At 48.3% G+C, this 18474-nt stretch overlaps 1 protein-coding gene and 1 long non-coding RNA gene across 2 annotated transcripts in view; one reads left to right on the forward strand and one right to left on the reverse strand.

The window, feature by feature from the left end:
* Positions 1-13167, reverse strand: part of CYTH1 (cytohesin 1) — a 79025-nt gene extending 65858 nt beyond the window's left edge. Inside the window, exon 1 of the mRNA XM_082443013.1 lies at positions 13037-13167. Within this exon, the coding sequence (XP_082299139.1) occupies positions 13037-13058 (22 nt within the window). The 5' untranslated portion in view covers positions 13059-13167. The remainder of the gene's footprint in view (positions 1-13036) is intronic.
* LOC309650967 overlaps positions 1-18474 on the forward strand; it is a 356435-nt gene that overhangs the window by 138790 nt on the left and 199171 nt on the right. The window lies entirely within an intron of this gene.

Genomic DNA, 18474 nt, shown 5'->3' on the forward strand with positions numbered 1-18474 from the left:
CAGGCAGGAATCAGGGGATGTGTAACCTATTTTTGTGTGGAAATCAACTGACCTTGGGGATAACACAGAAAACTAAAACCGTGCAAACTTCCTAGAGCCTGGTAAAACCCCTTTAAAAGTCAAAAGTGACTTGCTTTTACATGCTTTTCTCTATCAATTGTGTTTTTACCATAAGGATATGTTACTTTCATAATTTTTTTAAAGTAGTTTAAATTCCTCTTATGAAAACGCTATGTGTACACGTTTACATGTTTAAGAAAATAAGAGATAACAGCAAGATCAAAAAAGGGAAAGAACAGTAGTATTTAGCCAAAAACTCAGTTTTGTATCCTTGAGATCCATTCAGGGTGGAAATCAAACCAAATGAGCCTTTAACACGAATTTGTGAAAGAGTAGTCACACCTAGCCTGCTTCCTCCACACGGATGCCCATCGAGTGACGTGAGGAAAAAAGGCAGATGACTGGGAAGATAATCACCAAACAATGTCATGTCAATATATTCCTCTAGAATAATGAACTCCTTTTTCCTATCAAGCTCCGTTGTTCAGGGATGTTTCCATTACCTGAAACCAAAAAAAAAAATTCTCTTTGCTACCAAAGTAAGTACAAAAACATTCCTAAGGACGGGCAGCAACAGCACAGCCTTCTGACTGGAGACCTTCTCTGTTCTGGCAATCTGATGACAAATAGGGCTGCTGAGGAGCAGAACAGGACATACAGGTCAGAGTTTGTTGCTGCTCTGCATGTGTGCTGAATGAGGAACGCTCTTCTAGGACAAGAAATGCTTAACAAAACTAGAAAAAGTCTACACAATACTGTAGTCCTTCCTATTCACGTGGAACATCTCCTCAAGAAGAAAGAGGTCCCTCCTCACGAGAAACAGCCTAGGAACAAAAGCGCTAGGGTGATGTGGTCTGCAGAACACGGCCCCCAGAGATGTCCTGACCCTAGTCCCTGGACCATGTGGATCTGGTAAATTCCACAGCAAAGGGGAATTAAGGTTGCAGATGGAATTAACATTGCTAATCAGCTGACCTAGAGATGGAGAGATTATCCTGGATTACCTGGGTGGGCACAACGTGATCACAAGGGGGCTTAAAAGTGGAAGTGGGGCAAAGTCAGCACCAGAGTGATGAGATATGAGAAAGACTTGATCAGTCATTGGTGGTTTTGAGGATGTAATGAGAGAAATAAAACTAAACAAAACAGATGTAATAGGGCCACAAGCCAAGGGATGCAGGTGGCTTCTAAAGGGTGGAAAAGGCAAGGACATGGAGGCTCCCCTAGAGCTTCCAGAAGGAACAGAGCTGACACCTTATTTTAGCCCTGAGACCCATTCCAGACTTGTGACCCACCCCCAGAACAATAAAATAAATTTGCGTTGTTTTAAGCCACTAAATTCATGATAATTTGTTACAATAGCCATAAGAAACTAATACAGTGAAGCCACTTCTTTTGTCTCTCTACGGTGCTGAGGGCGTGTCCAGGAAAGATCCAAGTCAAAGCAGCATCCTACCAACATGCCCAGTTGCTTTCCTGATTTTTTAAATCCCGAAAATTTTTAATCCTTGTCAAGATACATACATTTGTCTAATACCTTAACACTTCCTAAAATAAAGGAGACTCACACCAGAAGTCACCTTACTGTAGGTTATGTGAGCCCTCCTGAAGAATTTCCTCATCTCACCCGTCTTTCAAGAACAGAATAATCATATGTTTTGTCCAAATATCCCTTTTTTAAGATTTGTACTGAAATCTCTGAATGCATAGAAAGCGTCCCCATAACCCTTGCAGCAAGCCAGTAGTGTGGAACTTCCTAACTGGTTATTACCACAACCAGCTGCAGCAAGAACCAAGCCCCCAAATAAACCACAAAACACAGAAGAATGAAAAAGGACAGAGCACGTGTGAGATAAGAGGGCTAAATTCTTATTTCAACAACAACTTGCAAGTTTACAGGAGCAATTTCAATGACCTTAGTTTCCACATCAAAACCAGATGGGCGAGAGAGAGTGTGGACTCAACAATTCCCTCAACAAACTCTGAGAGCCTACGGTGTACGGGGCCCAGTCTTAGGCACCTGGGTTGTGTCTGGTAACAGAAGACGAAGATTCCTGTCTCCGTGGAGCTTCCATTTCAGCTGGAGAAGACCAGCCACGTGTAATAAACATATCGGTAGCAGGCGATGAGTGCCTGGGGAAGGGGGTGGGAGTCAAGCAGAGTTGGGGGGCAGAGGCGTGCCGTGCAGGCTGCTTAATTAACTGCGCGCAGGTCTGGGTAAGCCTCCCTGGGAGGAAGGGAACCTAAACCGAGGCCGGTAAGTGAGGGGACTGATCACGAGGACGTCCGGGTGGGAAGCATCCCGGCAGGCAGTGGGCCGAGTGGAGAGAGCAGAGGTGTGGAGGTCTGCAAGGGCCTCCCTGGAGACCATGGCCCAGAAGGTGTGCCTCTGGAGCTAGACCACAAACGCTAGGGCAGAATCCCTGTTTCTCTGAGAATATTGTAAACCCACAAAATAATCTTTCAATTCCAACCCTGCAATCTTTTCAGAAGTTCATTTCCTTCATGCTTTGTCTGGACACTGGGGGAAATCACTGGAAGTGTTTGTCAAAGTTACTGAATCAGCTGAAGAAGTCACCCTTGCCCACCACCGGTAAAAGTCACCATGAAGGAGGAGAGCCACTCCAGGGAGGAAGCGTGCCTGACGCGGCCACTAAGGTGACCACGAGGTCCGGGACTCTGAGACGACAGCCCAGGGTGCTCAGGAGCTGCTCCAACCCCACTTTATTGTTGGGTGTCATCCTGACACAAGAGTGATGGTCCAGGGGAGGTGAGACTTAGGAGGCGAAACGCAAGAGGCGTGAGAATGAGGATGCTGGGGTCCTGGGCTGCCTGGGTGTCCTGAACCACAGCCCTCTTGCAGGCGCTCCCGCAGCTGGGCTAGGAGCCGTCAAATGACCAAAGGCTGGTTTCAAAAACTCCTGCAAACACCGTCATAAATCAGCATGCTCACTTGGGAATCTAGGCCCCAAGGTCTTTTTGAGCCTGCAAAGCTGAAGTCCTGCTCCAGAATCCTTGGAGACCCCTCTAGGGGACTGTCGTACGGACGAGGCCCTGACAGGAGGCACAAACTACGGAGTTAGAGCAGCGGTGGCGGAGTGGGGGGTGATGCTGGAAGGTACCATCATTCCCCTGAAGAAATACTGTGCCACCACCGCAGTCTCCTGTTTCACTGTTGGGTTTCCTCTCTCAACAGGCTCTTATTTTTATTTTTTTGAATTTTATTTATTTTTTTTATACAGCAGGTTCTTATTAGTTACCTATTTTACACATATTAGTGTATATACGTCAATCCCGATCTCCCAATTCATCCCACCACCACCAGCTCCCCCCACCGCCCCCGCCACTGTCCCTCCTTGGTGTCCATACATTTGTTCTCTACACAACAGGCTCTTCTACTTCGTCCTAAGGGGTGAAAGGTGAGGAGCCACACCAGAAGGCGCCTGGAACCGGCTGAGGGGCCAGCCTCGGGACGGATCTGCAGGAGGCAGGACTCCTGTGTTAACCTTCACCTGGTTACCTGGGCTTCGCACATAAACTCTGGCTGCCCAACCACAGGACGTGTCTGGCTCCAGGGGACCCTCAAAGGCCAGGAGCGTGACTCCTGTCGCCACACCAGCCCCCATTTACCAGAGGCCCCAGGAGAAGCCAACACAACCCAACAGACTAGGAGAAAGAAACAGGCTTTACTGTATGATCTGCCTAAACCGTCAAATCTCAACCCTAAAATTAACAATGGGCTCTTTCAATACACATCTGTTTAATAACCTGCAACATAGGTTTTAACCAAGAAAGTAACCAAAGTGTATCAAGACATGGAACTCATGGAATTGGAACTCCTAATTCCAGGAGAAAAACAGAAAGTTTAGAAAGTTTATAAAAAGTATACAAGGTATGTATACCTTTTACATGTATAAGCATGTAAAAGTGAAGAGAGGGGTGTGAAATAATAGGAAATAGGAATGAGCAGGCTATTTGCAGCAACGTGGATGGACCCAGAGATGATCACACTAAGTGAAGTCACAGACAGAGAAAGACAAATATCACATGATATCACTTATATGTAGAACCTAAAAAAATAATACAAATGAGCTTATTTACAGAACAGAAATAGACTCGCAGAAAACAAACGTATGGTTACCAAAGGGGAAAGTGGGGGCAGGGATAAATTAGGAGTTTATGATTAACAGATACACACTACTATAAATAAAATAGATAAACAACAGGGACCTACTGTACAGCACAGGGAACTATATTCAATATCTTATAATAACCTATAATGGAAAAGAAGCTGAAAAAGAATATATATATTTGTATAAATGAATCACTTTGCTGTATACTGAAACTAACACAACATTGTAAATCAACTCTACTAAAATTCAAAAAAAAAAAAAAAAAAAGAACAAGCAGGCCGGCAGCAGAAGTGGTGAGCACACAGGCTCTGCAGTCTGAGAAATCTGGTTCCAGCGCCAACTCTGCCACTCATCAGCCAGGTCACCTTTTATAAATAAATCTCTTAACCTCTCTATCTTGTCACCTATTAAGAGGGCGTGGCCACTGTTCCTCCCACCCAGGATTACTGTGAGGACTAAACAAGACCGTACAAAAGATGTTCAGCAGTGAACTTAGTGCACGGCAAGCAGTTAACTGCTGCTGCAAAAATAGTTATAGTGGTAACACATGCTCTGCTATGCTCCCACCTTATTTCATCCCAAAGTTAGGTGGTTTACTCAAAAGTATACCTCACCCAGAACACACTGAAAACTAGAACCCTCCAGGCTCCCACAGCACTTGTTTATATCTTCATCAGAGCATCTGTCATATATCCTTCATTGAAATTTTTCAATTCACCAACCCCCCTACACTGTGAGCTTCTTGAAAACAGGGCCCGTATTTTAAAATTCTTCATGGCCTCGGCATCAAGCAAATGCCCCAACACAAAGAAGATAATGAAAATGGGATGAATAGATGGATAGATGATGGATAGCTGGAAAATAATTTAGAAGGCAAGAAAGACAAAGGAATCAAGTATTTTTTCAAGCCTGAGTAATTGGAGTGATAAGTAAATGGGGATAAAAGTTAAAAAAAAAGGGGTGGGAAGTCTGGAGAGGAGAGTAGAAGGGAGAGAGGCAGAAGGTCGCCTTCCGATGCTGAATTTGAGACGATAGAATACCCAGGGGGAAACATCAAGCAGGCAGCTGAAAATGCAAGAATACAGCTAAAAATCAAAACACTCTCTTAATTTCAATCATTAGGGCTGTTGGAAAAAGTATTTCAGGGAAGCAGAGATCATAAGAGAAAGTAACTTAAGCTAAAAAGGTTGCAAACACATGCAGTCCGGCAGCTGCTATGTGTAAAAGCCTCAACAGACAAAATGAAATACGAGCCCCATCCTACATGGGGTTCACAGCACATGGTCTATGAAAACCTTAATCCAAGACTGGTTCAGAGTAGTTTTCAAAAAAGAGTCTATCCACAGTCTTAAGTGTCCCCAAATTTAAAACAAAAGCCTCTCCATTCTGCATTGCGTTCTAGCTGCTGCCCCCTCTCTGTTCATTTCATCTAGTTTCTTAAAAGAGTTCCATATATACATATATAGAACTGCACAGTCTCCTTTTCGGGCCGCTTTCCCTGCCCAGCCCTTCAACGGTGGCACGCCCAAGATGACGTCCCTGGACCTCTTCTCAGTCAGCACGTCACATCACCCCTTCCCTGCTTCCACTCCCACTCGTGTGTTGGTAATTGCCTGAGTTCCAGTTCCGAATCCAGCTGCCTACATGGACCTCCCCCTGTGGAGGGCCCGTACGAACCTCACGACTCCGCTCGGTGTGTCCTCACCCGAGCTCCTGCGCTCAACTCTGCACACTCAGTCCAGACGCTCTCTAAGTGGTCGGTCTCCCCGAGACTCATCCTATTTCCTTCTTGTCCTTCGAAGCTCTGTCCCTCCCAAACTCTGGCAACCAAATCCTATCAATTTCAGGTCCTTACCCAGTCCCGTGCTTGTTCCCCCCTTCCTCCCACCCCTACTGCCTTAACTCAGGCCCCATCCTCTACCCCGCCCGGATGCCTGCAACAGCTCCCAAAGGGGCTCCACGCTGCCCAGCTGCACCACACCAGACAGGGGAATCTTTCCAAAATGCAAAATTATCCCTCGAAACAGCCCAGCCCTACCCCTCATGGCTCCTCGTGGCACACAGAAGAAAATCCTGGGTCCCATGGAGGAGCCCTCAGGACCCTCCCCGCCCTCCCCCCGGGCACACAGAACCACCTGCAGCTCCCCACGGGAGCCGGTTACTCCATTCACCTGGCCTCTGCTCAATCTCTGCCTGAAATGTATTTCTTTGCCATATCCACCTAGTTAGCACCAACTCATGTTTCAAAATCCAGCCCAAGTGCCAGCTCTTCCGTGAACTGTCCTCTGCCCAATCCGGTCCCACCCCAACCCCAGGTAGAACTGCTCTCCTCTGTGTGCCTGAGTTTTCCTGTACACCTGTCACATCCACTCTAATACTCTCCTTCACAGCCTTCTTCTACGTCTGTCTCCTCCTTCTCGGCTCGAAGCATCTGTGACGGTAGGGGCTGCGTGGTGTGGTCACTAGTGCTTGTTGACTGAATAAGCCTTTATAAACTGCTCACAGAAACCAAGCCTGTTTCAGGACTACTGAAGGGGAAAGTTTTTTAATAGCATTAAACCAATTCCATCATTCATACCCAACTTTAATAATTACAGTATAGGCTGCAGGGGCTTCCCTGGTGGCGCAGTGGTTAAGAATCCGCCTGCCAATGCAGGGGACACGGGTTCGAGCGCTGGTCCGGGAAGATCCCACGTGCTTCAGAGCAACTAAGCCCATGTGCCACAAGTACTGAGCCTGCACTCAGAGCCCGCGTGCCACAACTACTGAAGCTCGCGCACCTAGAGCCTGTGCTCCGCAACAAGAGAAGCCACCGCAATGAGAAGCCCGCGCACCACAACGAAGAGTAGACCCGGCAACTGGAGAAAGCCTGCGTGCAGCAACAAAGACCCAACGCAGCCAAAAATAAATAAATTAAATTAAATAATTTTAAAAAACCACACACTATAGACTGCAACAATGCCAGATAAAGGCATGCTTTTGAAATAGAAACGTCCTTTTTTTTTTTGGGCCGGGCCACGCCACACGGCTTGTGGGATCTTAGTTTCCCAACCAGGGATGGAACCCAGGCCCCCAGCCCCCCAGTGACAGTGCAGAGTCCTAACTACTGGACTGCCAGGGAATTCCCATAGAAATCTTCTTGAAGACTCAAAAAAAAAAAAAGTGGAAGACACAGAAAGCACTGGGCTAAGGAAGGTGACATCCTGACCCTTGCTAAAGGAGCCAGGCCTCACAGGAAGCAGCTCACAACCATCTCACCACCTCAAAAGCAGAAAGACACAGCATTGCACCATCTTGCATAATGAAGAATAACAAAAATCCCCTACACAGCCTTCACCCTATATTACATTTTTTTAGTCCATGGGAAGAGAGAAGGAAAACAACACTACCAGCAGTTTCAAAGAATGTGGGATTCACTTCTTGAAAATTTCTAAATAATTTTCCACCTCCTCCAGACCTCTATTATTGCAACTGAAACTGAGCGACAATAATTAGCCAATCGAGAGGCAGTGTGGCAATGGAGCAGATGGACAGGTTCGGGCAAAGTGCTTTTCTTTCAGAGCCCCCTGTCCACAACTCTTGTCTCGGAGGGTGAGCAGGAAAGGGGTGAAGAGGGCTACAGGAGTGGAGACTCCACCAGCCACACGGCTCTCAGGCTCAAGCTTTCCATCCTCTGCCTCATGTCTCTCTCATTCACACACACACACACACACACACACACACACACACACACACACACACACGTCCCCACCCTCCTCCCCCGCCACACACACACACACACACACACACACACACACACACACACACACACACACACACACACACACACACACACACACACACGTCCCCACCCTCCTCCCCCGCCAAGTAACCTCTATGTTTCCTCTCACGTTGGAATAAGAAGGCGCTCTCCTTCTAGTTCTTACTGGAGAACTACCTAATCTTGAAGGCATGAAATACATAAGAAAAAACTCTATTTGGCAAGATGGTTTTTGACTAACACCCAGGACATTCAGAAAGGGGCACGTATGAACCCTAAGATTCCACAGACTGAACTATTTATCATTGTGACCCAAACCAATAAAAGCCACTTAACTCGCAATTTCTCCCCTAAAGGAAACATTTTGTATTGGGCCAGAAGACAATATATTGGTTGAGAGATCTTCAATCTTTAAGACAAAGACTAAAGAAAGGTAAATAAACGACTCTACAAATGGTCAAAATCTGACCCAAATCCCAATCAGAACAAATATATGTTTTCCCCATGCTTAAAATACCAGAGTGAGAAAAACGTAAATCAGCTGATTTAACAGAGGCCTTAAAGAAGGAGTTAATCTCAGGTAAATAAATAAAGAAACCATCATCTCACTTGAACAGCCAGGTCATAATACACAAATATACAAAAGAAATTTTTTTTAACCTAGCTAGTAATCAACAGATATAATGAGGTGCTATTTGTAACCACTAAATTAGTTTAAAAAAAAAAAAAGCTTTCATATGCTAATCCTCACCGGTGGCACATTTGCAGTGATACTGGAACACATACCCCCATACGAGGCTAAGAACAGGGTAGAATGATACAGCCCTTTTGGAAAGCAAATTGGCACCAGGCATCAAGAATTCTCAAAATGTTTATATCCCCTGACATGTTAATGTCACCCCTGGAAATCTATCCTAATGACCACAAAATGTATAATTATGGTAACCTTATGTTCCAGATTTTCTAAGAAAGCCCTGACTTCATGTAATTGTATTCTTTTCAATTAACGCAAATCACTAAGAGTGGAACTACCCTGGAAACAATGAAAGTCATCAATATCATAGAAAAATGAAGAAAACTGGTTTGGCACAGGGTCAATCAGAAAAGTGTTCTAGTTTCTGTTTGGGATGGAGGGTTGAAGACAAAAATTCAAGCTCAATGAATGTTAACTTTTGCCACATGGAACCTGCTTCAATCTGTTATTCCCTCAACAGTTGCTGAGCTGCTTCTATTGGGTACCGGGCCCCAGGCTTGTTCTGGAGGCACAAACACGAAACAGCAAATCTCTCTAGACGCCACGGGTTCCCACGCACCATCCTGCGGCAGCGCGCATGCGTGTCACTGCCCACGCCTCACTTTAATCTTCTGAGAACGGCAGGTGTGCCTGGTTAAGATCAACTTCTCCACTCTCTCAAGAGAGGCTTATTTCTTAAAGACCTCTTCTCCCTCGTGCTGCAGGATAGGGATCAGCCTGAAGCTAATAAAAGCCGAGAGGAGTTAAGATCTGTGTTTGAGAAGTAAAAGCCTTGAACGGCACGCTGAGTTCAACGATCTTAAGAACCCATGCTCAGAAATTTGATTATTTTGTCAGAGTCATCACCACTAACATTTCCGATGTTACTACTAGATGGACCTTGCCCATCTCTACCTCGCGACCTGTCCTAAGAGAGAGGCAGGCAAACACACAGGCAACCTCTGGAGCAGCAATTCCCGGAGTCAGAGCCGTCTGAGAACCGGATTCAAGCTAAAGACTCTCCAAAAATGCACATTCACAAAAACTCTCACATACAATCTCAGAGGGGCCTGAAAGCCCATTAAGGGGCAGGTTGCAGGTTAAAAATGTCTGCTCAAGTTCAGAGGTCACAAAGAGGAACAGAGTCACTGAGTCTTTTCTTGGGCAGGGAGCCCTACGAAGGCAAAAATACCTCTTCCTTTTGCAAATGAGAATTGTGACATCCAGGAAGTACAGTCATCTAATAAGAAGGTAAAATGACCGGAAAAAAAAACCTCCCAATTATTTCACAGTGTTTAGAAAGAAGCTGCCGGGGGATAAAGACCAGCCAGCCACAAGCATTATGAACATCTTTCTTAAAGTGTCAATTAAGCATTTAGAAAATCACTAATTCCACACTTTTCCAAAAAAAAAATAAGCTTTAAAATGACTTTTGTTTATTGTTCCCACCCCCCACCCCACATAGGTCTTCAGAGTACAGTTTATCATACCACATGTGCAGTCTGAACCACGCTGCACTGGTCTAGTGAGTTAAGACCCTCCAAATAAACAATTCAGGATCACAGGGAGTATACGGGAGAAAGGGCTGACGAACTCAGTGGTGTGGTCTCTGGGTCCATACAGGGCACCAAAGAGTATGCAGTCAAGAAAGGCCTTCTGGTGAGTTTTCGAAATTCTCTTTCATTGAACAGAGAAACTCTAAGACTAATTCTCTTTCTTTAGCTTATTATAAATGAGCTATGTTTCAAAGGTTTTATATACCAAGGTGGTAGCTTGGAAATCATAACCCATTTCCCCAAAGATACAACGTGAAAAACAGTTCTAGTGTCCCAGGCTGACCCATGAACCACCAGTGGTGGTTCTGAGGGAACCCCTGGACCTGGCATTCTATGTGCTTTATGAGTCCGTAGCACGCACTTCCTTTTGAAATGTGGAATCTGAACAGTTGTCTTATCTTTTGAGGTAAATTCTCTGTAAAACCTAGGAAAGAAATGGACAGTTCTGGAGACTAAGGCAAACCTTAAAGAACTGGGAGCCTTATTCTTCGTATGATCATCTTGAGCTATTAGGTACTTTTTGTGTGGTAAACCCTATGGGTAGGGAATCTTCTTTAAGTCAACATTTCTGGTTCCTCCAAAATACAAAGAATGTGATTTTTTAAAATTGCATAAAGAGAAAGAAAGGAAGAACTTCTTCCTCATCTTTATGTGTGGTCAGCAGAATAACGGACCCCAGAGATGTCCTTGTCCCAATCCCAGAACCTGCGAACGTGTTACCCCTACATGGCAAAAGGGGGATTACCACTGCAGAATTAAGGTTGCTGATCCTCATCCATATCCAGGTGGGTCCAATGGAATCACAGGGTCCTAACTAGAAGAGGCAGAGGTCAGAGAGAAATGAGAAGATGCTACCTGCTGGCTTTGAAGATGGAAGGTGGCCACCAGCCAAGGAATGTGGGCAGCCTTTAGAAGCTGGAAAAGGTAAGGAAACGGACGTTCCCTTAGGACCTCCAGAAAGGAACACAGACCCGTAAACACCTTGAGTTTAGCTCAGTGAGAGCAAATCTGGACTTCTGACCTCCAGAACTAGAAGATAATAAATGTATGTTCTTTTGAGCCACCAAGCTTGTGCTAACCTGTCACAGCCACCAAAGGAAACAAATACCCCCTGCTTCCCTTCACCCCATCCAAGCACAAATTCACGCCACTGGTGGCAAAGCAGTCATTGTGTTAAAAGCAACCAGACCAACAGCTTCCTGCCTCGCCCGGTGGGTAAGAACACCAGAAGAGGGCACAAGAAAGCCTGGCAGAACACTGGGATCTGCGAGAGATTAAACAGCAAGAGAAGGCACGGCAGCAGGCAAAGCTGGAGAAGACTTCTCCTGGGTGGGCAGAAAGACAGAAGCCTGCAGGAGCCAAAAAATCCTTCGGGACCAGCCAGGAGGTGATTTTTTTTCAATCACAGAAGAAAAGCACACACTACTTTTACTTGGAAGGTTAACAAGGGGACATCTGATGGGTAGCCATCCCTCACATGCTCTGGACTTCAGGCCACGAGCGGTGGCCCTTCCCCTGTCTGCCACTCAGGGTTGTGGGTCATTAACCCACCTTTTCTGCGGTCAGTGGTTCCTCAATGACTTACTCGTAAGTAAACAGAAAACCATAACAACATGCTTCACCCGTCTCATTTTAACATACTCTACGACAAAGCTTGCTCCCTCAGAACTTAAGAAACAAACACCACCCATGTCAATTAGTCAATAAAGCAGGATTCGGTTCCCTTTAGCCACACAAGTATTTTTAACTGTACTCAGCTACCAAACCACGGAAGTTCACCACTTGTTCTATCTGCCATTCTTTCATCTCTCAGGAATAAAACGTTAAATTAACTAAAGCATTTCACAGAACCGTCTAAAACTCCGGCGATCTGAAGCTATTTGAGGGAGGAATGCCCTTCCGATGGCCAAGAGTTCCCAGCATAAGATTAGCTGGTGGAGGATTTGGAAACTGGTAGTTTTGTCAAGTTTTCCCTGTCTGTGTGATGTGATGACTATGCCGCGTCTCTGTGCACAGATGAGAAAGCAAACTTGCGTTTCTCCGCGCCCCTCGGGCTTCACCCGCAGGCGTTTTGGACCAGCAGCCCGTTCACACGGAACGGCGGGCAGCGATCGTCAACCCGGGCCTTGGAGTGGCCACTGGCCGACGTCCTGGTCCCGATGGCACCCCCTGGTCGCAGCCTGTCCACTTCGGGTTCGCTGCCTGTGTTTTCTCATTTTCGTTTCTGAACAAAGACATGGACCCGGGCACACAACTTGCCAACACCGAAGGGGCCGGAAACTACGGAGAATGCCCGGGGGGAACTTGAGCGTTCGCGGGGGCCCGCGGCGGGGCTGTGGGGCGACCGGGCCTGCGCCGGACAGAGGCCCGCGACCCCCGCCCGGGACCCTGGCCCCGAATTCGCGGCCCCGAGACACTCTCCTCGCGAAACCCGCCCGAGACCCCGGCCTCGAGACCCTCGCGCCGGAGACCCCCGCCCCGGAGACCCAGGCCCTGAGACCCCAGTCCTACGAACCCGGCCCCAGAGACCCGAGCCCGGCGACCCCCGGCGCCGACCCCGGAGACCTGGGCACTCCGACGCCGACCCCTCAGCGCCCCTCAGCCTTCAGCCTCCGGGCCCCGGGTGACCCCTGCCCTGCGGAGGTCCCCGCCCGGCCCGGCCGCCCTAGGCTCGCGTCCGGCACCACCGTCCTCGGGAAACGCGAGCCGCCAGAGGCGCGGCAGGGCGCCGGGCCGGAGAAGGGAGGAAGCGAGCGAGAGGGCGTCCGCCGGCCGGGCCGCGGGTCGTACTGACCGTAGCTGTCGTCCTCGTCCATGGTGCCGGCGCCAGGCTCCGCGCCGGGCTCGCCGCTCGCCCCTGGACCCGTAGCTCCTGGCCCTGCTCGCCCAGCGCGTCTCGGAGCCCCGCCCCCGGCCCCGCGCCCGCCACCCGCCCCTTGCCTCCCGCGGGGCGCCCCGCCCGCCGCCTGCGCGCCCCGCCCGCCGCCTGCGCGCGCGCACACACACACCCCAGCACGCGGCCGCCTCCCGGCCCGCGCCTGCGCACGCGCGCCCGGCCAGGCCCGCGGCCCCGCCTTCGCTGCCCGCGCGCCCACCCTTCGGGCTGCGTCCTGTAGCCTGCCCGCGCCTGCGTACGCGCTCCCGCCCAGGCCCCGCCCCTCCGACTGGCCCCTCGACCCGAGGCCCCGCCTCATACCACGCCCCAGTCCGAGGCCCCGCCCCGGCCGCCTCCAGGGGCGCAGCGGGTTTCGGATTTCTCAAGGGCGGCACAGGCCCGGGGTACACAGCACGGAGCCTGGCGGCCCACAAAGCCCCAAGGTCACGTCCGGCCACTGAAGGGCAGGGTGGTCCTCGCTGACGTCAACCTCGCAGGTCCGGCCCTCCCCAGACTGCCAGAGACGGCCGGTCCTCGGTCAGAGACCAGAGCATTTGAATTCATTATTTCTGAGGTCTGAACCTTAGCACCGTGAATGTCATGAGCTCACTGCCTTTATACTTCCTTTTATTTGTCCTCTGAATTTACCCAGATCAAATTTCAAAGAGAGGCACCTCATCTCCCAGCATTTCAGGATTTTGGTGACCTTGATTCCTGGGCCTCTTACATGTTTTATTTGCCTGCCCTGGGCGGACCAATCCCCTCCCACTGGTAAACTGAGCTGCCCTTCGGGGAGCGTGAGCAGTAGCTCTTCACCCGGAGGTGGGCACCTCCCCAATTTTTAATTTAGAAAAATCAAGGAAAATGCCACTTTTTCCAGCCACTTCTGGATGCGTATGCTCTTTCTTGGTTTGGTGCTACCCATAAAAATTATAAGTGCCTCAGTTGGAAGGAATCTCTGGATCACACATCACACAGGGATGGTCCAAGACCCTCCTGGGGGGTCATAACCCTGGACACCTAGCCAACGTGCTGTACCCAGGGGCTGCTGGAGGAGAGCTCAGCCCAAGGACCTGGCAATGTCCCTGGCAATGTCTCCATCAGGGGAGTTGTGACCCTCCTCAGCAGCCTGTTTCCTTAAGGGTGAGCCCTAAAATATGCCTCCCAAGAGACAACAAAGAAAAGTAATTTCCCCTCATGGAAAAGGGATAAATGAATGATGAAACTCTAGGCTTTCTTTCCAGATCTGCTTCCTATTAGCCTTGTGACCTGGGCAAACAGCTCAATGCCCTGAACCTGTTTCCCACCCACACAATGGAGCCTCTGCCTGTAAAATCCAGGCTTCTACCCAATATTGATCTCTGAAGTGACAGATCTGTCGTTGTCTTCCTCTTGACTTCTGCACATGGATGGATGGATGCATGGATTTCAACATATCACCCTAAGGGATCCTAATCTTTACATTCCATCAGGGTGCAGCTCTGGCCCACCCTTCTGGTGGCTAAGAAAATTGTACATTCACAAACAAACATCCCTCTTACTCCGCTGAGCTGTCTGACCCAGCCTTTGGTGGAGAAGCTTGACGTCTCCGGAAAGTCTAAGAAGATGGTCTCCATTTCCTTAGGCAGGTGTTTCTTTCGAATAGTTCCAGAAATTAGACACTTCCCTTGTATAGATTGTTATCTTACTCCTAAAAGGTTGATTCTGGTGGACCTAGCAGTTTAATCTTCACTGATTTCACCTAACTCTTGCTCAATGACCAAAACTTGGGAAGAAAAGCAATTGAGGCCACAGGTTAATTCTCACTATGATCTGAACTCCCAAACCCAGTACCTTTGGATGGGAAGGAATACGGGTGTGAATGCTAATCACTTCAATTAGCCTGGTACTTAACTGTTTACAAATTCCCTTAACTTACATTGTTTCGTTACAACAGTGTTTTCCAATGGCAGGTCCTGACTCTGAATGGATGAAAAACCAATCACCATTGGATGACGAGAAGATAGAATAAGATAGAATCAGTGTCCATCACATACCGTAAGGATAATGTTTGTTTTGGTTGTAGATGAATGCACTGGGTAGGGACGTAAAATGTACTTGACTGCAGGTCACTGTCAAAGACCCTCTGTTAGTTCACATTCCTGGCTCGGGGGCTTCGTTGAACTGTTATCTCCATACCGCAGATTTGGAAACTGAGGCCCACAGAGGTCACAGTGTAGAATGGGAGCCACCAGGTCAGCTTCACTTGCTACTTGTGTCCTCAGCCCCTGGAGCATAGCGAGACCTCAAAGGGAGAGCCAGAGGCAGGGAGCAGAGGAGCTGAGAGGGCACTGGCCGTGGGTCTGGAATCTGCTGGCCTGCTGCTGCCCCCCAGACCTCTTCCCCCACGTCAAGAACTTTGAAAATGGGTCAGGGACTTCCCTGGCGGTCCAGTGGTTAAGACTTCGCCTTCCAATGCAGGGGGTGCGGGTTTGATCCCTGGTCGGGGAGCTAAGATCCCACATGCCTTGCGGCCAAAAAACCAAAACATAAAACAGAAGCAGTATTGTAACAAATTCAATAAAGACTCTTAAAAAAGTGTCCACGTCAAAAAAAAAAAAAAATTGAAAAGGAAAAGAAAATGGGTCGGGGCTCCCTGCCGGCCTCTCACTGTGGTCTGTTGCTTTTAGTGGTTGATCCGCCTGACAACTTTTTTTTTTTAAGTTAGTGCCTCCCTTCTGTCATCCTTGCCTTACATAATAATTTCAAAAATTAGAATGACGAAGGAAGGTTTTGAGCAGAGGTAACCCAAAATATATTTTTCTCCTGTGCTTATACTGTGATGTTTAAAACTTTTTCAGAAACAGTATTCAAAAAGGGACAGGTTACTGGGTCCTGTCCCTTTCACACAAGGGAGCACCTACAGGCCTTTAAAAGCTTGAGGCTGATTTCCGCATTTACCGACGTGAGACGATTCCCAAGCTGTATTAAGTGGAAAAAGCAAGGACAGAACAGGGGTATATAGTATATTTCCATTTCTAACAAAAACACATCGACCTGTGATGTACATTTACATTGTACGTTCAGCCATTTGACAAATATTTGTCGGGGGCAGGGCGCAGTGCTGTGCCATGCGCTGTTCAAGATGCTGAGGACACAGCAGCGAAGGGAGAAGCTGGAAAGCCATGCCCTCTCGGGACTCCCAAACTAGTGGGCAAGCGTGGACTGTGGCTAACAGGGCACGCAGGAGACTGGGGGCCTCCCTGCCTCTGGGAGGAGAGCCAGCTGCCAGGGAAACAGGAGTGGGAGACTCTTCATTAAATACCCTTCAGTACTCAAAGGGGTTGAATTGTGAACCCAAAAACCTAACCTCCAGTACCTGTGAATTGTGATCTTATTTGGAAATAAGGTCTTTGCAGATGTAATCAGGTTAAGATGAGATCATTAGGCTGGCCCAAATCCAATAACCGGTGTCCTTCTAAGAAGAGGCGATTAGGACACAGAGACACATAGAGAAGGCCATGTGAAGATGGAGGCAGACACTGGAGAGGCCAAGCAATGCCTGGGTCACCAGAAGCTGGAAGAGGCAAAGAAGGATTCTTCAGAGAGAGTGCAGCCCTGCCAATACCTTGATTTCAGACCTCCGGCCTCCAGACTGTGAGAGAACAAATTTCTGTTGTTTTAAGCCCCCCAGCCCGTGGGACTTTGTTACAGCAGCCCTGGGAAATACACAGCTTTTAAATTAAACACAGTATGGCTGTATTACCTATTTTATTTTATTTATTTATTTTTTTATTGAAGTATAGTTGATTTACAATGTTGTGTTAGTTTTGGGTGTACAGCAGATTTCAGTTATATATATATATATGTATATATTCTTTTTCATATTCTTTTCCATTATGGTTTATTATAGGATATTGAATATAGTTCCCTGTGATATACAGTAAGTCCTTGTTGTTTATCTATTTTATATATAGTGGTGTGTATCTGCTAATCCCAAAACTCCTAATTTATCCCTCCCCCAAGCCCTTTCCCCTTTGTTAACCGTAAGTTTGTTTTCTATGTCTGTGAGTCTTTTTCTGTTTTGTAAATAAGTTCATCTGTGTGATATTTTAGATTCTACATATAAGTGATATCATATGATATTATTACCTATTTTAAATTAATGTTTTAAATAAGAATTTTAGAGGGGGCTTAGATATAAGATACCATGGTAAGGGACTTTACTATTACCTTTTTGTTCTTCCTTGTGTCCATATTTCATCCGGTTCCTTTTTCTAAAACAAATGATTCTATTTCCTCGCCTTTCTCTTCTCCCATCAAGATGAGTGAGACAGCAGGGGGCCAAGTGGGCAGTGCAAGCTGGAGGGTCTCGTGAGAAAGGGGAGGACGGTGTCCCCTCCCTGCATGAGCAATGACACCCCTCCACGTGCAAAAGGAACAGCTCGCACCACCACCCCGCACGTGCTGAAGGAACACGGTCTGCTGAGGCCAACAGAACCACAGGAAGCACCACGTCCTAAGGCCTCCCCTCCCTATAGAATTATAAATGGCTACCCGACGAGCCACTACTCAGAGCTCTGCCAAGGCCAGGGCCAGGGAGGGGGGGACAGTTACCTCAGATAACACCTGCTTCACAGAAGAGGAATGGGCTCAGCTGGGCCTGCCAGCCTCACCCTCCAACTGCTATGTGAACCCTCCATTCTCCCTGAGACCAAGGTGAGAGGCTGACGAGGCTGGGCAGCGGCGCTTCCGGAAGCCAGCCTCTGAGCCCTCCCCATGCAGGTTTAGACAGGTGTCCTCAGTAACACAAGACAGGGCCTGGGGGCAGCCCCCGCCAGCCCCGCCAGCCTCTCCAGCCTGCACTCGGGAGGGAGGTGGTGCTGGGGAAGGAAGGGCGCTTGCAGAGACGCAAACCGAGCCGCTCACACGGGGCCGAGGCTGGGGCATTGTCTTGCTTTGAAAACCCCCAGATTTTATTCTGCTAAAGCTTGCAGTTTCTTCTGTGTGTGAATGGCCCTTGAAATCTGTTTGTAATGGATCTTGATTGTGTCCAGCTGTCACAAACGGTTCCCCTGCCGCCCGGCAGACAGCTGGCCACGTGCCACACCGTCCAGGCTTTCACTTCAAATAGAGGAGCTAACGCTCCAGTTCCCGCCAGCCCTGCCAAAATATTTGCACTTGTGCAGAAAACAAAGGTGGGGGGGACGGGGGGTGGGGGGCAGGGGCTCAGAGACAGAAGCGTCGGGAGGACGGCGCAAGGAGGCCTCTGGGCCAAGGACATCAACGGAGGTGGGCTGGCTCTGTTCTGAGAGGAGTCCAAGGGCACGGTCACCAATCACACTCCTGTCGGGCTTACCCCTTCCACCAAGACTTCC

The sequence above is a fragment of the Balaenoptera physalus genome (genome assembly GCF_965194825.1).
Source record: "Balaenoptera physalus genome assembly, chromosome: 20".
NCBI classification, from domain to species: domain Eukaryota; kingdom Metazoa; phylum Chordata; class Mammalia; order Artiodactyla; family Balaenopteridae; genus Balaenoptera; species Balaenoptera physalus.